Consider the following 22212-nt stretch of genomic DNA (forward strand, 5'->3'; position numbering starts at 1 on the left):
ACAAAATTATCTCGAGTGCCTTCACCACGGTCGGTGCATTCGGCCGAAACATCTGGTAAAGAAAAAGGTAACGTACCTATATTATATATCACGTTTAAGTCCCGATTGTTTTTAAAAAATAATATAATGTGAACAAAAGCAGAAGTAAAAATAAAAACAAAGTTCCTTAATTTTATTCTTCAGTAAGTAGATACTATATTTTTAATATGAACGAAAGGAACGAAACCTTTCCCTCTTTTCACATAATCTGAGGATTCGACAAAAGACTATCTGCAAAATCTCGGGCGCTAGCCTGAATATTTCAGTGCGTCCACGTTACTGTCCTTTAACGTTCAATTTTGTACCCAAACATCATCAAAATAACCTTTTGCAGGTATAGTGTTGGATAATTAATTCTGACTATCGGGTAACCAATTAAAATGTATATAGTTTCATAGAATTCAATACTACCAGCGATTGTTTTTAATATTGGAATATGTATAGAGTTTCTCATTTTTTTGTGTGAAGTGATTAACAAGGCCAAGGAATTTAACTGACTCCTTTCAACCTCTTCATCGAAAATGTGAACCTTCCAATTTCGTTCATATTTTAAACGAACTTCCCTTATGATAATTTTACCCAACGCCGCAAGCGACACGATGAAACAATTCCATTTTATACACATTTTGAAATTCGTTTTATTTTCATTTATAGAATTAAGCCTTAAGTAAGAAACTTTTTGATGTACAAGGATTAATCATGGAAGCATACAAAAGACAAATTAAAAAAACAAATTGAAAGTTGAAGGTTTAGTTATTTTGAAGATTTACAAACTGAAGCTAAGCCCATCTAATTGATTGAACTGTATGGGCAAGTATTATTTACTTATTGACTAAACTTAAACAGGAACATTAAACCCGGGTCGCCGCTATTTGGATGAAAAGTACTAATAAGCATAAACAAACACGGCACCAAAGCTCTATTGATCCCGCCCTGTTGTAATCTTGTAACCTGAAATCTGAAAACATTGTACTAATTAACAAAAACATATTTTCATTGTATTTCTGGTAACACAAAGGGATATTTTTTTCTGTAGCTATTTATAGAACTGTATTTGTAAGGCTACAGAAATATTTCCCTATTTCTCGAATTGGAACTTTGACGGCACTTGTGTATAAAATAAACAGGAAATCCTTGTGTGATTCATGAGAAATAGGTTTCCATAATTATACATTTTATGAACAATACAAACTGTTTTAATTAAATTGATTTTCTCATGCCTAAGGATTCTTTTCCTTCATACAACCTTCATCAGGTCATAAACCATACTTAACTTTTCAAAACACAGTCAACTCCATACAAAAGTACGCAGAAACCCATTAACTTTAACGTGACAATTATTATTTAAATCAGATATTTATATTATAAACACAGGCGAAGGTTCGCCTGTAATTGCCGGATATTAAATCAAAATTGTTGTTGACCGTAGTTAATACGTACCTTGGGTGCCGAAGGGTGTACTTTCAGATGATTTATCAGCTATGATGTTTAACCTTTGGACAACTGTCAAAACATTCACATTAGTACGTGATCAACATTCTGAAACTTTGTACACACGATAGAAATGAATCGGGGTCGTTTACGATATTATGTATGTATGTATATATTTGGAACTTTTTTGTGACATTGGTAACCTTTAAATGTTTGATTATAATGTCATGTAATAAATGAAATATCTTTGATGCGGCATTGTTAATACAAATTAGTAGCGTAATGCATGTAAATGAAAACAAGATATACAAAAAACAAAATCATTTCTCAATAAAATTAACTATCACCAATATTTATATCTCAAAGGGTTTATTGATATTAAATGACTTACCATTCTTGTTCTCCATCGCTGGAAGAGGCATAGCTGCGGGAAGGAAAAGTTTCGTCAATCCCTTTATCAGAATACTTCTTAGTCGTAAATATTGATTTCGTTAAAAATACTGCTATATTACTAAGCATTAAGCTGTGTTATAATATCATTGGCCTGGCCTAAGAAATGATGCTCCGAAAGTAAGAACTCAACTATATATGTTTTTTTACATGCATATTTATTGTTTGTTAACATAGTTATAAAAGAAGTACCAATACTCACGATACAATTTAATAGTACCCTCGGTGTCACCAAGGGAATTTTTAGAAACACATTTGTAAGTCCCGTAATCGGAACTAGTGACTCGTCGTATCGCCAGTTTCAGCACTGATCGATAAGATCCATCTATCTTGTGCGGCTCCAAACCACCCCCTGTACACGAAAATGTATTTAGCATATTACAAAAATACAATACCTCGTTATGCGGGGAAGTTGCTGACTGAAATGTGTGGGCTTTTAAGCAATTCTCGCTGAAACATATAGGGTATATGACGGACGGCGCTCGCTATAATTTTGTTGTAACAATGGCTACAAAATATATGTACGGACAAACTTTGTAGTGGTTGTTGGTGCAAAAAATTGCATACCTACTTTATTCTACGCCCTAATTTTATAAAATACTTAGTATTATGACCAGTCCGAGAACTCGATAAATATTCACAAAAATATAATATTTATGTTTAAAAAAAATCACAATTTGTGCCATTTTTTGAATCAACGTTCGCTGCACCTTTGCACAGTTTTTAACACTTTCATTTTAACGAGAAATTACTTTTGAAAGGCGAGCTTTTAATTACTCGGCTGTTAATATCGACCAATTTTGTAACGGGACAGTAATAAACTGCATATTTGTGTGCACCAGTCTCGTGTGTAGTTCAGCTGGCTATCCCAAGAGGTCCACACGCTTTGAAATTTAAAGCTGGCCTCTAAGCGGATAAGATGCAAGCAGCCAACATAATTATAAGTTCATTTGTATGTATTATACAAGCTTCTGTTAGCGAGGTCACTCGTACCTACATATGTATATGGAATTCCCATGGACATAAAACAAATCCCCGATAAGTAAGCTACGTGAATGATATAATTTTTCAAATCTGTGAACTGTACTTGTAGTTTTTGAGATTAGCGTGTTCAAGCTAACGAAAAAACATTAAAAAATATATTTGTAAGTACAGATTAGTACAAACATAAGGGAATGAATATACCTACATAGGTATATCTAACACAGAATATGTTTAATTTCCACACAGACACTCGACGCGGGTTTAGTTATGTTAAAGAAAAAACGAGAACAATTTCGAAGAAATAATTCCATTATATGTAAAATACAGCGCTCATACGTGCCTCAGTATAGTACTTTCAGCCAAAGTGGAAATATTTATGGTCCATTTCTTTTAATAAAATGCGGTATTCGCAGTCAATTTCGTAAAATTACTTTAGACGTCCAAACGTTGATAAATACGAACACACAAATAGCGTAAAAAGAACCCAACAATTTGATATTTAAAAAGTTTTTAGTAACAAAAACGTGTAAAAGACTCTGTCGAAGGAAATAAGCGCAGCTCACAACATCGATGTGATTCTAAGCCGAACACTGTTAGTTTGAAAACAATCGTCGTACTCGTACATTGTAACGACTTAGCAAAGGAACTTGAACTTAAGACCTTTCAAGACCAACTTAGCCGACGTAATATGTTAATACTGGCACGTTTACTGCTGAATCCGTTGTTGCGAAAAGGTTAGACTGTCTGTTATATAACGGCGATGCACTAAACATGTGATGCAGCTCTAATGTGATATAGATGGCTGCTTAAGCAGCTCATGCAAAGTTTAAAACAACTCAAGTGAACCAGAACACATATTATCTCAAAACGCTTCGCTAAACGCGGTCTTACTCGCTACGTATACCGCAAAAGATCCAAGAATAAAAAAGGATCATTAATCACATTCGCCCAGATTTTTACCTCGTATCACAAACACAGACGACCATATTACAGCTAAAAGCACAATAAAAAAAATCAGACCACAAAGTCACAGCATACCAAAAAGTTTGAGTCCACGCGCAAGTCCGAAATAAATTAGTTTTGCATTTTGCATCTCGTCGACTCTACAATCTACATACCTAAGTTTGCCTAAAAGCTTATGAAGCAAGTCTGTAATTGAAAGCTATTTCAGACTTTAACGAAATAATACTGGATGTCCAAATATTACCATTTCAAAAGTCCCAGTATCGATTTAACTTGCTTGCACTAAGATGACCAAAATATTCTTGGGAATGACCCATAAGCTCGGTCTTTAATAAAAAATTGCATTTATTTATGTTGTGTTCTATTTTATTTGTTGTGTGAAATAAGTTTATTAGTTGATTTATTATGTGTGCTTTCGATTAGCTAGTCGCAAATTGGTATTGGGCCCACAGTGGCCACTAGATGCTGACAGGGACAATCGCGTTTACGTCAATGAAATTCCGACTGCTGCAGAGCTAATGGCTGTTTATTGTGGTAAGTTACTATCGAAACATGAGCACTGATTGTATTTTAGGTATTATCCAATGTGGGTGGAGGTTAGATTAAATTCTAAACACAAATTCCCCTGTATATCGTAAGATAACTAAATTTGGTAACGACCAAAACATGGCCGACATTATCTTTATTAATTTTGTAAAAAGTATCTGGATTATATTGCTAAACCAAGTGATCATCGGCCTAGCCATTTTCCAAATTGGTTCAGCTTTCAGTAGGTATAAGCTGCATCTAGTACGGTACTTTTTTCAATGAAACAATGCATCATGCATTAGTCCTAACTTTTCTATTCCCAAGATAATAACTTTAATTTAAAACTTTAAATCAAATTAGGACAACGTACAGTAAAAGCGCATGCTGGTAACAAATAATAAAATAAAACATTATCTCGTAATGAAAATGTAAAAGTAATGAAAGTGTGAAAGTAAACAAAGGATTTGTTAATTTTGTTCTAACAATGGAAACAAGCAAAGCTGCATGAAAGCCAGAATATACGATACTTATTATTTTAGGTATAACACCAAGTTTTATGTACATAATATCGTGGAACTAGTTACGTTTTGAATATTCATTTTAATTGGTCGCTAAACGTAATCTATGAAATATACACTCGTGGCCAATTAACTTGGATTAGTGACAAAAATATTAAAATTGATATCCTCAATCCTCATATATGGATTAACTACTTGCTATATTTAAGGAATGTCTAGACGCGCCTTTCCAAAAGGTACAGCAGCTATTAAGAAGTAAGTGGGTTTAATCCTCCAAATTCAAAATGAACAATATTTTTTTGTATAAAACCAAATTTTTACTTCATTAAGCTAACTCTTGTAGCTTTGAAGATGTAACAAAATTTTGCAACTGACCCGATTCTATGGCACTCGACTGTAACTTCGTTTCAGACGAATATTTGTTTTAATTGGCCACTATACGTAACGTATATTATGTATAATTTAAGTGAGTGCTGGCGTAAGCTCAGTTTGAACGTCCAAATCCGATGCGGGTGAAGATACATGAGGCCGATTTGTGTGGGCTTTGTAGAAATGTGGCTTATTAAGATAATGAGACCCTTCATACTATGAAGGTTAGTGAAAGAGAATGGTTGTTAAACTTATAAAACAATAGAACCTATTTAAAATCTGAAATACCATACCCTAATGTCGGGATTATAGGTTATTAAAACTTATTGTAGAGTGTTACAAAATTAATTGAATTGTATTCTCATGAATTTGTTAATGCGCAGACAATTACCAGATTACATGGAATTTTATAAATTCGTAATTAAATACCATGTTTAATAATTTGAAAATATGTAACAGCATAATAACACATATATTGCATTTTTGATAATAAAAGTATGCTACTTTAACACCATCGTTAATATTTGGTTAATTCGGTAAATATCACATCTTATTTTTATTGCACATTAATACAGTTTTACATTTCAGAACTTGGAAAGTTGACGCATGGGGGAGAGTTGAATTCTCTTTATACGATTTGATAGCGAAGGAAATTAAAGTAGCGCCACAGTAACCATGTAAATGCCCATGGTATAATTTAGAGCACACTGCAAACTAGTGGAAAGATAGTTTGTCTGGGCTTATAAATGAGTATGAAGATGAATGTCAGTAGGCCGTTAGCCGGTATCAGACCGATTGACAACTTTTAATGAAATCAAGACAAAACTATTGCATCTTCTCAATTGTTTAGTCTGCGGCTGCAAAACTAAATAAAAAGCAACACTCACCAACAGGGACGATCTCGCCGTTATCTCTGCTCCAGTAGCTGACTGGTTTAGGATAGGCCTCCGTCTCACATTCCAGCACTAGCTCGGTGCCCAGCGCCGCCCCCACTAGCTGGTTCCTTATTGTTATTACTGGGGGAACTAGGAGAAAAAATATACATAAATTAGAAGTCTGCCTACTACTTCGTTCTCTTAGAAGCGTTTGAAACTATGAAATTGATTTGACCTTTGATTTTTATAATGCCTCTTTCGAAGCCCACTTGAAATAAATTATAAATAAGCAGTTTTTTTCTGTTGTGTATTTTGGTCGTTTTTGTTTCTCTTGTTTATATTTTCTGATTAGGTAAAAAAAATCGTATGAAAACGCGTATAAGTCAAGTTGAGTGGCCCTAATTAATCTTGCGTTTCTATATGCTGTCTGGATAGAGATACCTATCAAACTCAGTTGCACACACGTAATCCTATATCTCAAGAGCAATTACATACAATTAGTTAACAATTTCCGATTACAATTTCAGCGTCTAATCTAATGGTTAATTATCCAATCAGCATCACTGTAACTTGATATGACATTACTATGATAAGATTAAAGTTCATTCTGAGAATAAATAAGTAGGAACCAGTGAATGTTAGTTAATGAAGATATATGTAAGTTGCAGTAAACCTTTGTTATATAGGGATAAAGACTTGTTTGTATATTTACCCATCTCATAAAAATATTGCGTAATAGAATTCATTCATATTCGAAAGGGAATGATCCCTAAGTACAATTTTATTAAACTAGAAAATAATGAAAGTATAGTATACAGCAACATACATAGTTATTCAACAACCAGCTAAACTGTATGTATAGATACGTTTACGAAGATATCCAAAAAGAGGCTTTCAGTTTAAATTTTAGCTTTGTAACTAGCAGAGCCTAGTTTGGAAATGTCATATACATTTTCCTCGATTTATTTTTTAATTTAAATACTCACACTGTACAGTAAGCATGATTCTCTTGCTGACCGTCGGAGGCACGCCGTTTGACGCGATGCATAGATAAGCCCCCGCATGTTGTCTCGTCACACGACTTATATTCAGCTCCGGACCCTCAAATGACGTTACTAGAAAAAAATAGACGGATAAAAACTGTTTCAGAGTAGTAAGTAGGTATTCATAAACTATTGCAAATTGGAAGGTTACGATATTTTCAAGTTCATTTTCTCCAATAAAAAAGGACAAAAATGCATCACGATTGTATCCCCATTAATCTAGCCTCGAAAATGGCAATGGCAATGTGAATGACATTAAAACAGGCTCTGTTTAATGTTATTGGTAGTTTAAACGATTTAAATAATATTTATAAAGTATTTTCTATTATTCATCAGGTTTATATCTCCTGTATTGAGTTTATTTAAAGGTAAAGTTACAATAAGTTAATATGCATATTATATAAAAATTGATATGTGAAACAAGATTTGATACGTTGTACATGGACAGCCATGTACAACGCTAGGCACAAACTTAGTCATGCGAAGTAAACAGTTCACTGTTCGCATCTTGTTTGTGTTTATAACGGCTATATTTAGAGTTCATGTTTACATACATACCTACATACACTTAATTAAAGACCTTAGTAATTATATGACGTTCCTAGAACCTTTTAAGCTCAGTTTTCTATACAACTGACTGCAGTTTAAAATGGAAAGACTGCCATCTGATTTCCATTTCATTACCAAACTGTATGTAAATGTAGCTTGATATAAAGACTGGTTGTCTAACTTTTTAGCTTCTGACTGACTGTGATTTACACACCTAGGTCCTTCAGCTTAACGTGCCATATTGTTCGCCCAAACCCGAATCGACCACGCTAAGCACAACTGATCCTACAGTCTTTGAACCGATGTGTCTATTATTTAGCCACGATCTCTCTCAAATATCAAACAATACAACGTCAATATAATAACTAGACAAGATCGCGTTACATTGCTGCTAATGCTCAAACAGTGTTTACCTTGCATGCCATCTGAGATGGTAATAGGTTTGGAATGTTCTCTTCTCCAAGTAATTTGCGGATGCGGTGATCCTGTGGCGGCGCATGTTAAATTTATCGAGGCGCCTTCTCGCACCGTTTGGTCTGTGCTCGTGCCTCGGTCGAGGATATCCGGAGGTACTGGTTGGAAAACAAATTATGTTTAAATAAGGTTATTGAGTGTAAGATTTTTTTGTGTGCTGAACATGAGAGTTTTTCCTATTGTATGTCGTTTATATGAAAAATTGACCTCATTGCGAGTTTTTATTAAAGTGACAATCAAAATCACTGGGTTTTAAATATTTTGTTGCTTTTCTGAAAGTGAAAGTTTTGTAGTTGTTATATGAGGGTGACGGTTTATCTCTTTCACATATGAGGAAAACTTTAAGCTACGCCCACTGCAAAGGTATTCAGATATTTTACCAATTCTCGTTCAAACATCAGAACTTTTATTTCTACTCATTTAAATATTAATAAATATTTCAATTAAAATACCCAAACCACATCTAGCAACTGCGTGAACAATAAACTGAAGAGTTCGTTCTTTAAACAATCAATATTAGAAATCAAACGACTTGGCTACAGCTACTAAAATTATAAACTTATGTTTAAGATTTATCTAAAACTTAGTTCGACTGGAAATTAGAAGTGTGGGTAGTCTCTAAGCTTTTTGATTACGAGACCACTTTACATTAGCATATTGTAGAATCTAAACCTTTCTTGGAATATAGGTACCATTTACTTCTAAAACAAAAGAACTTCTAAGTATATTTTAGCTAAATGTTAATAAGAAACGTCATCATTTAAATTCAAAGTAGACATTTATGAAATTAATTATTATTTATCTGTGGTGCAATGACTTTGGTTCATATTAATTAAAATAAAATAATAATTACCCATACTACATTTCTTGGTAAATCTTACTTAAAATATTTATGAAGCATTTCTTTGTATTTCCAAAATAATACGAATTTCACTTTGCCAAGACGTATCGCTTGAATGTGGACGACTTAGACATTATGTACTCGTACGGTAACAAATATATATGCATATGTAACTAGCCTCCACCAGCAGTTTCACCCGCATCCCGCGGCGGTTACTTGACGTACCGCGATAAACTAGCCCATTAGATCCTGAGATTAGCACGTTGGCTTTACATTATAAGTAATTATAGACTGATCGACAAAACAGAATACATAAAGAACTCACCAACAATATCCAAATACCCAAGTTGCGACTTCATAGGATCTGTGTTAATCTGACACATGTACCATCCTCTGTCCGTCTCCCGAAGCTCCCTGATGTGAAGGAACCAGGTCCTGTGGTCACTATGCGTCACCCCCACTCTTCGACTCCTCGATATCACGTGCGTGTGGATTGTAAGAATAGTCTGCGTGTCCACTCGCAGCCACGCCACCTATTACCAAAAGTTTATGGCTTTAAAAAAACACCATTACGATTACGACCAGCCATACCAGCCAGACCAGAATGCGACGTTCAAGGAGTTTGGTGCTCATACGCAAACATCGATTGAAAAACTTTTTTCAAGTTTCGAACGACATTTTTAGGAGTTCTATGGCAAAGTTGATATACGATACTGTTGGTTGATTCTAGGTAGTACGTTTTTGCAATGTACCCAGTTCGTTCAAAATCGATAAAGGTGCTATTGAAAAATGTGTCCACTAACTTTATGTGTTGTACTAAAATTCAGCGTAACCTTCATATGTGCTTTCACAAAGTAAGATACATGTTAAGTCTAGCTCACACATAACTTCGACATTCGATGTAACATTAAAAGCAGTCCTATGTACTTATCTATTCTTACGCCAATTACCATTGATTTGAAATCGCAATCACAAACTGTCGCGTCACTCCGCTAATAATAGTTCTCTCGTTCCTTATTTATGAGATAGATAACCTAGGAATTACAATATGAAGTTAGAGATATTATTATATCAGCTATGATTTTTAACCGACTCCCCAAAGAGAAGGAGGCCTTCAATTATGATATTTTTTTAATTTCTCAAATCTTTTATGCTGTATAAGGGGCTTTTCCCCAATTGAGAATTATACTTTCCTAGTCATTTAAAGAAGTAAAGTTGTTTACATTGTATTAGTATCCATATTTCTGTAATCAGAAAAAAACCTGGCAACATTTTCACCCTAACTTCATCTTAATTGTTCATATTCACAATCTGTTTAACTTGAAAGTTTTTAGCAGCTTGCTTCTCAGATAGAGCAAGTTTAAGTAAAACTGTAAGAAGGAGTCTTCAACAACATGTTTAAAATAAAGGCTGTACGATCTAAATCCTATAAGTATGCTCTTATTTAGCATAATGCTATATCTCAGTTGTTACGGCATAAGATTTTCAGATTCACTCTTACGCGGCTTTTCACTTAAATCTTTAGTATTTCTTTTAAATGGGTTTAACATTATTATTGCTATTTCATGAGTATTTATGGCAATTAAGGATTGTATTTTATAAACGGGATATTTTAAAAAAATATGTAAGAGATATTTCCAATAAATTAAAGTGGCTTTAGGATTCCAGGGATCATCATACAGGCTACATTAGAATCTCTATTTTGTTTACTGTTAGGTTATTATAAACCTTTTTCAACTCTTACGGTTGTTACTAATATTCAACTATCTTTGTTTTTACTCTAGTAAGCAAATCAACTGATAGACAGAATATTGAGAACGGTTGTTAGCTAACACAAAACACTTAACTAATTATTTATTTACTTTAATTTTAATTCATTTGGAACACACCAACACCAACTGAACTACAAAGTAATAATCCTAGAAACAACAATAATATCTTCAGTACCATAAACGTCGTTACCAGCCAGTACTTATTAAGCAATAATAAACAAAAAAAGTACCAATATTACCTTATAAGTGGAGAGGTTGTGTACGGTGCACGCGAGTATCGCTTCTCGGCCGAGAGGCGCGGTCACATTTGCTATCGGCGCGCTGAAGCCCGGCTCGTCTGAAACAATATCTGTATTTATTATACCTGAAGTTATTTTACCTTAAAGTATGCATAACTTAGGTATATTACCTACGGGTCAATCTGTTGTATAATATCTATTGCTTGGTTTGGTTTAAAGATGTTAAAGCAATGAATAGGAACGTAATTACGTGTTTTACGTAAAGACGTTTGAAATATGCTTTGTATTTGCTGAGTTTAGAATAGTACAACTTACTGTCTCCATATTCATTAAACCTATCTGTAGTCGGTATCTGTATCTGCCCAACTGTAGGACGTTAGAAAAAAGTCTAAGATGATGATGTGGATAGTAACCAAATCAAACAAATAGCATGACAACGACAAAAAATTGTGCGATTTAAGCTCCGTGTAACAGCTATACCCAGCTATAAACCGGGTACAAATTCAGAACCACGAGTCACGGTTGTAAAAATCGATTCCGCAAAAAAGTACCGTTATACTGCAGCCAATCGTCGTGTAGTTACTGAAACTTTATTTATGAAAAGCTTTATTCGATTACAAACACTTTTCAATAAAAATCTCCCAACGGTTTTGCCTTTAAATGTCAATTATTACTTAATAGAGACAATTAAAAATTCACAGGCTTGATTATATAAAACTGTATTTTAAGCGTTATTTTCGTAGAATGAAAAGACAAAATGATTGATTTTAATTAATTGATATTAAAGGTCAACCGGCAACGTCGAATAAGGACTAAAATTAATTCTGGTTGGTGCTTCAAAATCCTACTTAGGTTAGGATTGTAATTTGCTTAAGCGTCTAGTAGCCACAAAATTACATAATAAGGAGTTTATATGCGGTTGAGTGGCTAGAGTGGTCGTTTTTGGCATAAAATTGTATACGTGGTAGGCAGAGTTATTACCAAAAGACAGGCTCATTTTGCTGGTTATGATAAGGTTCCATGATATGAGGTTGTATCTTCTATAACCGGGCACAAATCTAGGCTTTGGGAACCTACTACAAACATCCCAAAATCATCTGAAATCCACGTGGAACAAACTGCCAATAATAATTTATAGTCGCGCTTGCGATCAATGAAACAGTTTTAATTCTTTCACACATCGGTTTATTTACAAGGAAACTTCGTCGAAATACAACTCATTTAGGAACATTTTTGTACGAGTTCTCACAAACTTACAGCCATAAATCAAATGTATCGTGTCTTTTATTTTCAAGTCGGGGAATAGATTTGTTTTAATGTGAACGGATAAATAAGGCCGTAAAGATACAAATATTAGTAACGCCTCGCTCCTATAAATGTTGATGTTTTCACCTTTTGGGAAATCGCGTGCGGTACCTACCAACAACACGACTGGAAATTTTAATTAAATTTAACCAATTTTGTAAAGAACGTTTATTCAAAAGGTCTTATTGATTCAACATGTTGCTGCCTGATTAAAATATTCAGCCATATTTTTTTAAGAAAATCTTGCCTATTATTCTGTTTGAGGCTTTTGACTACAAATGAAACTACCAAAATGTTTTAATTGAGTGGAAATCTTTTGTTTCAATTTCTTATTGTAAAAGCTAGAGTCGAGTTTGTTGCCTAATTATGAATTTCAGTGAAGCGGTGTATATGATTAAGGCTCGTCTTACCAGGTTTGTGGCATAAATTATATGCTCTTCGAAATGCTAATACACGAACACACATATGATATATAATACAGTTAATTAAATATAAGGAGTTTTGCAGTGAATGTGAAAACCACATTGTTTATTTAACAAGTTCAAAAAGTCGATTGATTTAATTCGTAGTAAAACTTATCTGATTATCCAATTGTTGCTTAAATATGTGAATCAGAAATTAAATATTAGGTTTCATTCGCTTTCACTGCCACTGAGGAACAGAACTACCACGGGAAATGAAGTTGTCTCAACACAACTCAAAATGTGTTGTCTAAAAATCTGCCCATTTTAAGCCAGTCAACCCGCGGAAAGCGCCTATTTCACAATCAATTCTGTTACCAGCCGTCTCTGGAAAACTGGTAATGATGATAATTAGAACGTAACGGGTATAAACCTGACACGCTACTAACTAATTGGTCAGTGGGTGAAACGTAGCGCATCCATTGGCGTGAGGTCACATTACATCAAATGCTGCTTCTAAAATTTATTGCGCGCGGATTTCAGAATGACGGTGTCAAGTATGTAGTGTTTTTCTCAATATTTGATGAGTAACTGTAGTAATGATAATTAAATTGTCAAATAAAGTTACTCGATGAAATAAGTACCAATGATTGTTTTTCAACAGAAAGTTTACTTTAATAAATATTTATGCATAAAACGCTTAAATTTTAAAACGATGAAAAAAAATTACATTTCATATACTTAATATGAAATGTAAAATTTTATTTCATCCTTCCACTCGTTAGGTACCTAAACTAATGCTTACATCATTTATCTGCCTACCAGAAATTCAGAGCTGAATAAACTTCAAAACTATATTTCGACTAACTGACTGTTAGTGTTAAAGTTTAAGCTAATAGGAAATAATAATGTTAAACTAATAATTCAAGAATTGAGGTCAAAGTAGCCTATTTTGCCAAGCCGCAATGAGCCAGCTCGATGAACTACGTCCCACGCGATCTCATAGGGAGATAGTGTTAAGTTCCCAAAAGTGGGATTGTAAGTTATGCATAGTTGTAATACTTATATCTGTCCAAGTCACAATAATATTCAAAATCATTCCTGTTCTCTTCCAACGTATTTGGGTTCAATTATTGTACCGCACCTTCAATTTTTTTGTGTAATAAATTAATGTAGACGATGAAGTCACATATTTTTGGGTACCCAGTTTTTTTTGCCCTACAAATCACATTTGTGTTAACAAGTTATCTTTAGTAGAATAATTAAAAGGTATAATTAAAGGTTGTCTGTAAACGATCGCTTTTTGCGATAAAATCCATTATGTCAGCCTATGTTAATTTTTTGGGATTAATATACAAAAATGTTTGATGTACTTACATGATAACAGATGTTTGGATATTAATGTTATGAGCAACATTTTAACACAGTTTTAGTCCCCAAATTAATTTAATATGACCTTTAAATAAAATGTCATAATTAATGATCTACTAATCATCAAATACAACAATATAATATTTCCTATCAAAACTTTCGATTCGGAGTTTAGTGACCTATAATGATAGGTTGGTAAACCCCAAAACATTGTGAATATTTATCGAGGCCTGTACTAAGGTAAATTTTCTTCTTCCTTTTCAGTTTTTTAGTGTATAGCGGTCGTCAACGTGGTCGAATACATCTAGAGAACAGTTATTTCTAGAGGTTGTGTTTGAAAAAGGTGGTAAAAAACCATTTGATTTTTCCACTAGGTCGCTATATAAAACAGTTTCAGGCTGTGAACGCGTGCTTTATCGACGGTCAGAACAGAGTTGCGTGCTTCAGGCAAAAATAAATTGATTCCGAATATTTTGTAACCGAGATATTTTCTAACATTGTATTTTGTATTGTGTTGGGAAAGTTTGTGGTATTGCACTTTTTGAATATTTGTAAGCCTACAGTATCAGTAAAATGTTATAGGTAATTATGCGTGGTAAATGCAGCAAGTTTTTTTTGTCAAAATTAAGTTTTAGTAGTAAGTAGTAGTTTTGATTTCAAGTGAGCTTATAATATGCAAAGTACATTGAATAAAGAGAAGATTGCGAATAACATTTATATTTCCATAGGTAAGATTATTAAAAATGGAAAGCTCCAATCAATACAGCTTAAAACTATTCCTAGAAAATTTGCAAGCCGCATTTCATATTCTGTTATACTCAAAGCTATTATCAGTATAATGCGATAAGGTGCTTAACTTAAGAAGGTTAGTGTGTGACATGAATCTCAGCGGTAATGCCAAAATACCCTTTAATAAACTGTGTTGTTTTTATTAAATTAGTTCCGTAGCACGCGACACACGAAACCAAAATATTACGAAATCAGGTCAAAACTGACATACGTACGATTATTATAATTTAGAGCTTTTCTTTTTATTTCTTAGAAGCTTTTTAGTCAAATGACTCATAAAAAGTATGGGTATCTAAAAATAGCGTTTGTAATAATATATCGTAAAGCAATTCTTTGTTGATAAACAGAATGTACGAATGTAGGTATATAGTTCATTCTAATCGGATTCAATTAAAAAGTTTCTATGACAAAAAATCGAATTTAATTATTTGGGTCTAGACTTAAAATATCACGAACCTTTAGTAAAAATCCTATATTTAAATTACCAATATTAGTTCTATAAGAATCCACGCAAAAATAGACTTACCGATCTAAATGATACTACCAAGAATTATTATCATAAATACTTAGCGGCCCACGTAAAGTACAAAATGGCGAAGATTTATGATTAATCGACGTTGAATGAAGTCCTATCATAATTATGCGACGCTTTCAACCGAAGAGATAAGCTATTAACTTGAGTATACAAATGTTTGTGTCCGATATAACATTAATTTTGGACAACTATAAATAAATCATCGTTCTAATAAATGATATGATGAAGTTATTTTTTTACTTGAGCTTATATGGGGTTTGTGTTTCGAATTCAATGCATGTACTCTACCGTATCCTTAACTATTTTTTCATTTAGACAGCAACATAAAAATCTACAATTTAAGCAGTTAGGTAATTATCCGTAGAGTGTTTTAATTTGGGTCTAAAAAATGCGAACATTATAACCATCCCAAATAAATCGTCCCTTTGGGTGAAAACATATTTTCTACACCTCATTTCAAAATTAACTCGTTGGCCTAAAAACAAAACTTCAGGAAATCACAGAGAGACTAGGGACAATCACATATACATTAGAAATTATGTGTGAAGTTAGTAATTTATTTCAACCGAGAGACTACGAGCAGAATAAACTTTCAAAGTCCCTTATCGGTGAATTTTAGAATGAAAATGTGTCACGTTAATACTGTGCTCAATACTAACTGTAACCGACGAACTACGGGGAATTGAATCTATATTGGAAACCAAGCTGAAATCATGCCACTAAATAGCTAATAAACAATCGACGTAATAGAAACTTGTGCCATAAATACTGCGGCTATATAAATCCTTGACAGCACAATTTGATTTAATGTTTTCTAAATGGCGCTATAGTGGTTGATATTGTTAAAACTAGGCTTGTTAAACTTCCGACGTTGTCACTGACAAATTAGGAACGCGCCCCGGCGAACACCCTGCCCTACTAATTGACTGCACGTCAAGTTTCACCGCGATAAACCAAATACAAACCAAAAACTGATTCATTTTAGATTCACACCTATTTAATGTGATTTAGTGAATTAGATCGCTGGAATTGTGTTTATTTTGTGTTATGTTTTATGCGTGTTGTTTTAGCTTTGTAATTTGAGAGATTACGTTTTAGTTTTGTAGAGTTGAAATAAGTAGTGGATAGTTGAAATGTCTCTTAATTAGTAACACATGAATGATAACATTGTCAATTAGTTATTTATAGATTTGGGAAAAATAATATCAAAAGCTGAAATTCAAGCTGCAGAATTTTAAAGGTATAATTATTACACCTTTTAGATATCATTGAAATAAAACTTCGGGCTACTACTGCGGTCATTTAAGTAGCAAAAATAAAAATGGCAGAAACGAAATACATTTATAAAATTTTGGAACACTGAATATTTTAAGTTGACCGCTACTTTGAGTACCGACCGCAAAATAAAGTCAGGTATTTATGTGGTCAGAAAACGGAAATACTCTGTGGTACGAAACCCTACATTGTTATGGGTCCAACACGCAGTTGTACGGTATAATATTTATTATGTAATATATGTAAATGTCTGACAACGGATCCCCTAATTCAATGTGTCGCTCAAAATGCTCAGAACAAGGTTATTTAATACTAGTTTTGGCCTGGTAATACGTTCATATTAAATGCACATTAAGATCGTCCACACACTGCAGACTAAACAGTCGGACGATCGACCCTATCGATGGTTGGCAATTTTAATAAAAAATCTAAATCAAAGTTTTCAGTCATTATCAAATATATTCCATTCATCTCCATTCTGAATGATGAACCCAAACATACTATCGGTTGACTAAAAGTTTGCAATACGGGTGGTATCATCAAAATGGGCTAATATGTATAAAAGATTTTTCTATTTACAAGATCTATGAAAAGTTAACAAATAAGTACATATGATCCTGACCCGACGAACTGCCATAGACAGAACCTCAGTTGCTGCGCAATCGTCGGTTTAATATACATAGTTGCATAACAGCGGTGATTACATGCAAGTTCGCAAATGGCTCGTCCTTACACAGCAATGCAAGCAATGCTTACACCGCCAGTTTGATAGACTTACCCGGACTAATGGCGGGTAAGCCCTGTCTTTAGAACACCCTACGTTCTCTAACACGAAAGTGATAGTTCATAGACTTTGATAACTTAGCATTTGAATATCATAGACAGTGTTATGTTTTCGATTGTAGTTACATAGAACTTTACAAATTTGCATTTTATGTTTTATAGTTTAAAATAAAATACGTGGTGTGCGATGAAGTGTGGTAAAATAATATTTCCAAATCATCATGTTAGTTACTTTGTTAGCTTGAAGTTATTTAAAACTAGCGGCCAGTGGTTTCGTCCGCGTTTCGAGAGAAATACATCCCGCAATTGAATAAAAAGTAAGTAGCCATTCATATTATTGTGATAGATAAGCTATATAACTGCCGGGTTTAATCAAAATTCATTAAGTAGTATTTCGTGAAAGAATAAAAACATGTGTAGAAACATTGAAACAGTCAGGTTCAGCACATTACTAGGATAACTCCATGAATGAAGCTTCGGACACGATTTTGTTCGGGCCATTCCTTTCCTATTAGAAAGCTAACATTACTTTAGTTCCTACGGTAGGAGAGAATAAATCGATGTGCAAAATCTGGTTCCTAGAATGCCAATTTGAACTATTCCTAGAGATTATTTACTACCGAATTTTTAATACCCGTGCTTAAGTACTGTTATAAAGTGAATAAATAATAAAATATTATATAAACTGTGGGTAATAGAGAAGATTGATATGCTGTTTGATGTTATCCTTTACTGGATTAAGTTAAGTCTCGCGGTAAAGGTTACCCGGCTTCCGGCAGATCACGGAACACCTACACATGATTCAAAAACAATTTGTATAGCTTACACATGCCACATATACATACATACTATCAAAATATGAATCTTATAAAAAAAAACAAGGAATAAAAGCGCAATCGTAAGGTGTTAAAAAATTATATTGATATTATTTAAACTATATGTGTCCTAAAAGTTAAGGGCAATAAAATTCTAAGTATTAAAATGACATGCATTTACAGGACAACGCATACTGAATGGAGATCCACTAGGACTTGTAGAAGGACAAACGATAGTTTCAATAAGAGCACAACGTATTAACTTACTGAAAAAAAATAATATTGAATTAAAAATGTTCTTGGTATTCCGGAATGAACAGAAAATCAACCAGATGACACACAAATTAACTATGTGCTGTTAATATAATAAGACCTGTTGTTATTGTAAATATTCAACGAATAGATCATCTATCATTCAATCAAAATTAAAAAAGAGGTCAGTTAGGCACATAACTAACTGTAGTAACTTTGTCTTTATCGCCAATACATTGAAGTTAGGCTTCTCGTTGACCAAAACAAAATTTTCGATAGGAAACAGTTTAATTATTGTACTGACTTCTGACTTTCTAAAGTTGTTTGTGTTGGGAATTGATTGGTGTTTTATGATTCTAGCAAATAGTTTTCATTTCTGGAGTTTGAATTCGGTACTCATTCCTTGCATTTTTTAAATGGTGAGTGAAACTTCAAGCAGGTTGCATCTTTATTGGAAAAAATATATGACAAAATACTCCCAAACAAACCTGACATTAGAAAGAAATTTCCACCTTAGATATTTTCTTCTGTTTTTTGAAAATGGTTTAATCTGCCTCCGAGTAACCGCGTCCTAATCCTAATTAATATTTTATTTAGTATGAAAATAACGTGGAACCTTGTACCTACTTAGGCTTAGACCAAGTAGGCCAGTTTTTATCGGCGGGCAGGGGCGGGCAAAAACCGCGGGAAAAGAGCTAGAATATATACAAACAAAATCTTGTTATGTAAAATTAATTAGTTTTATTCGAAACCGTTTATTTTCCTTCATCATTGTAAACATAATTTCCACCTGGATATAGTGATGCCCTATGTGAATATTTAATGATATATCTATTGTTTACAAAGTACCGTAATTCCATGAAGTTCAAACTAGAAGTTAGTATAGTTAGCTGTATAGTTATCAGAATTTAGTAGAGTATCCTGATTGATATAAGTACTGGATTTTACTACATTACATAATAATATGCTACTAGCTGTTTTCCCGCGGTTTCACCCTTGTCTCGTGAAATCTACTTCTGGCTCCTGGATAAAATTTAGCCTATGTTACTCCGGAATAGTCCAGCATCATACTATCGAGTAGTTGAGGAGCCTTAGGACACAAACAAACAAAAAAAGCGTCTTCTTTATTATATTGTGTAGATAAGCAATTGAAATGCATTTTGTTTTTGAGATAGATTAAAAGTAAAAAAATAAATAAGTATTTTATTATAATATAGTTTTTTATTATAAACAACTGTACTAGTTTGCACGTTAAGCAATAAATAGTACAAATCTGACATTATTTTGTTTAGGTAATTGTTGTGTAAACCACGCTCATTATTTTCCTGGTTCGCGTATTCAAATTTCAGTTTTTACACAGTTTATTCGCTAGCACAGTTTTCATGTGGCTTAAGCAAGGTCAATGACACTTCTGCGTTTTGATATTTAACTTCTACGCGAGGATAATGCGGTCTTTAATGCAATTAAACTTTCACCTGCATTAAAGTTCATCCATCATATGCTATCATATTTATTTTCAAAGGATGTGTATTCTTAGTACTTACACATGAATGGTGTAAGAATTTTCCCGCGTTTTTACTTATTTGTGTCCATTAAAAATATTTCACGGCCTCATCTCATATGGAGAAGGAATGAACGAGAAACAGTTGAAAAGCGGATTATAGCAGATAACACTCTCAAATTATACATTGGTACTTGCCTGTATTGGAATAGAAATCTTGCAAAAAATATAGAAATTTCATATAAAACCGATTCAGTAGCTTCCGTGTGGAAACATATTAGAGTTTCTTTCCCAACTTTAAATAACTACTTATGACCAAATGCGGTACCATTTATTTAGCCAATAAAAGAGATATTGTTACCACAAAACCTGGTTTTAGAGTAAGTAAAGGGGAGATAATTTAAAGAGCACGTAATTATAATAAAGTAAGTTCGCCTGAACGCTTTTATATTGGTCATAAAGTACACGCTATGTTATAGCACTGCTGCATTCTTGTTTGCAGCTTAATTTTATACTGTGAACAGAAACCTGAAGTGAATATTGGTCCAATATTTTTTGTAAATAATGGTACATTGTTTTCGGCAGAAGCGTACCAATTTTTTTTTACATTATACCTGTAGTAGAATATTTTGTTATGAAAAAAAAATGACATTGTCTAACAATTTTTATGATTTAGTCAAATGAAGGTTTTATACTATCCTTAACAGTTATTAAAAATAAATTATACTTACGAGTGGTAGCGTCCGTTGAAGCAGCAAATAGCCAATCCAAAAGAAACAGTGCCATTAACATTTTTCCACTTTTCCATATACACAGTCTATATAGTAACATCATCGTGATTGTAAAGTTTTATATTTAGGTATTTCAATAATTTTGACTCCAATATTGTTATTTGACTTAAAATATAATCAACTTATTTCTGTCCCACGTTGGGCGCCAAATCAAATTTAGTGTAAATAACCATCCTGATCAAATAATTCGTCAACATGTCACCATAATTGGTCACAAACTAGTTATGACGTATAACAGCAGGGTTATTTCGGAGAATGACAAAATTCGAAATAAACAAACTGAAACATAAAACCAGCGGTGAATTTTCTTTCAGATTGCATAGAACACACGCAAAAAAGTGATTAAGGAGGCGGGCAACTTAGAAAGTACGTAATGTTTTCCCGAAATCCCGTGAAAAGTTTGATACGAGAGTTGAGGCGGGCGAGCAGCACGCGACCGTCACCGTCGACGGCTTCGAGATAACTGTTGCAAGCGAGTTGTACCGGTGCCGGCAGAAACCGACACCTCCTCCATATCGCCCTCTCTTTCACACAAGGTGGGCACGCTTTTAATTCATTAACCTTCTGATACTGACATTTCTTTTCATAAGAAGGAAAAGTACTCAGTTTATTGGCTAACTCGTTTTCATATGGTTTACCAATCCCAGCAATTCGGGTGGCAATTATGACAGAGGGTACTGCGAAAAATAAATATTTAGCACAAAAAATACAAGATATGAATCATTGTGTTCTTTAATTCATAAATGCTTTTTGTTTTCTCTGTTACAAAAAGCACGTCAATGTAAGATTACAATGTCAGAGCTTTGTGAACAAAACCTGCATGCTATGTGCGGGATGATTACTTTTTAATGATTAAGTACTGTTTAAACTAAAAAAGATAAAAAGTACGAATTTTTTGGCAAATATTTTTGTAATCACGTGCAATGCAAATGTTTTTAATGTCATAGTGTACGTACTCTCTTACGTAATTTAAGTACACTTGAATTCTAGTACATAAAATAATGAGTTAAATATCTTTCAGACTTTTGATATCATATAGGTAATGATTTCTATGAACTATATTTAATTATATTGCAAAGTACTCTTCAATTTTATAAAATTAATTTTAAAAAACTTTTATTAATATAGAAAAAACTTATATAAAAAGAAGTTGTTTAGAAATGTACAATTCCAGGACTTTGCTCAACAATCACTTATTATTGGAACTGAACGTACCGGGCGCTGTTAATTTCCAAAGGTTTCATTTGGTTATCGGCAGCTAGATGTAATTCGAGTACCTTCTACCGTCGAATAATATTTCATTAGACTCGAACCGCAAC

The 22212-nt window shown here is 33.4% G+C and overlaps 1 protein-coding gene across 1 annotated transcript; it reads right to left on the reverse strand.

The window, feature by feature from the left end:
* Positions 1 to 218: 218 nt before the first annotated feature.
* Positions 219 to 21352, reverse strand: LOC110374186 (neurotrimin). The gene is made up of 10 exons (XM_049838665.2): positions 20834 to 21352; positions 11076 to 11173; positions 9390 to 9597; positions 8163 to 8321; positions 7144 to 7272; positions 6170 to 6307; positions 2123 to 2272; positions 1862 to 1894; positions 1480 to 1542; positions 219 to 997 (listed from the first exon to the last, which is right to left on the reverse strand). Exons 1-10 carry the CDS (start codon positions 20934 to 20936, stop codon positions 891 to 893), a joined length of 1188 nt encoding a protein of 395 aa, XP_049694622.2. The 5' UTR covers positions 20937 to 21352; the 3' UTR covers positions 219 to 890.
* Positions 21353 to 22212: the final 860 nt, after the last annotated feature.

Source organism: Helicoverpa armigera, chromosome 12 (assembly GCF_030705265.1).
Source record: "Helicoverpa armigera isolate CAAS_96S chromosome 12, ASM3070526v1, whole genome shotgun sequence".
NCBI classification, from domain to species: domain Eukaryota; kingdom Metazoa; phylum Arthropoda; class Insecta; order Lepidoptera; family Noctuidae; genus Helicoverpa; species Helicoverpa armigera.

Excerpts from the sequence above, each read along its gene's own strand:
- LOC110374186 (XM_049838665.2), bottom strand. The coding sequence starts at position 20,936 with ATGATGTTACTATATAGACTGTGTATATGGAAAAGTGGAAAAATGTTA. Across the intron at positions 7,273-8,162 it reads CATCTCAGATGGCATGCAAG|TAACGTCATTTGAGGGTCCG; the intron begins GTAAACACTGTT and ends ATTTTTTTCTAG. Across the intron at positions 6,308-7,143 it reads AATCATGCTTACTGTACAGT|TTCCCCCAGTAATAACAATA; the intron begins GTGAGTATTTAA and ends TTTTTCTCCTAG.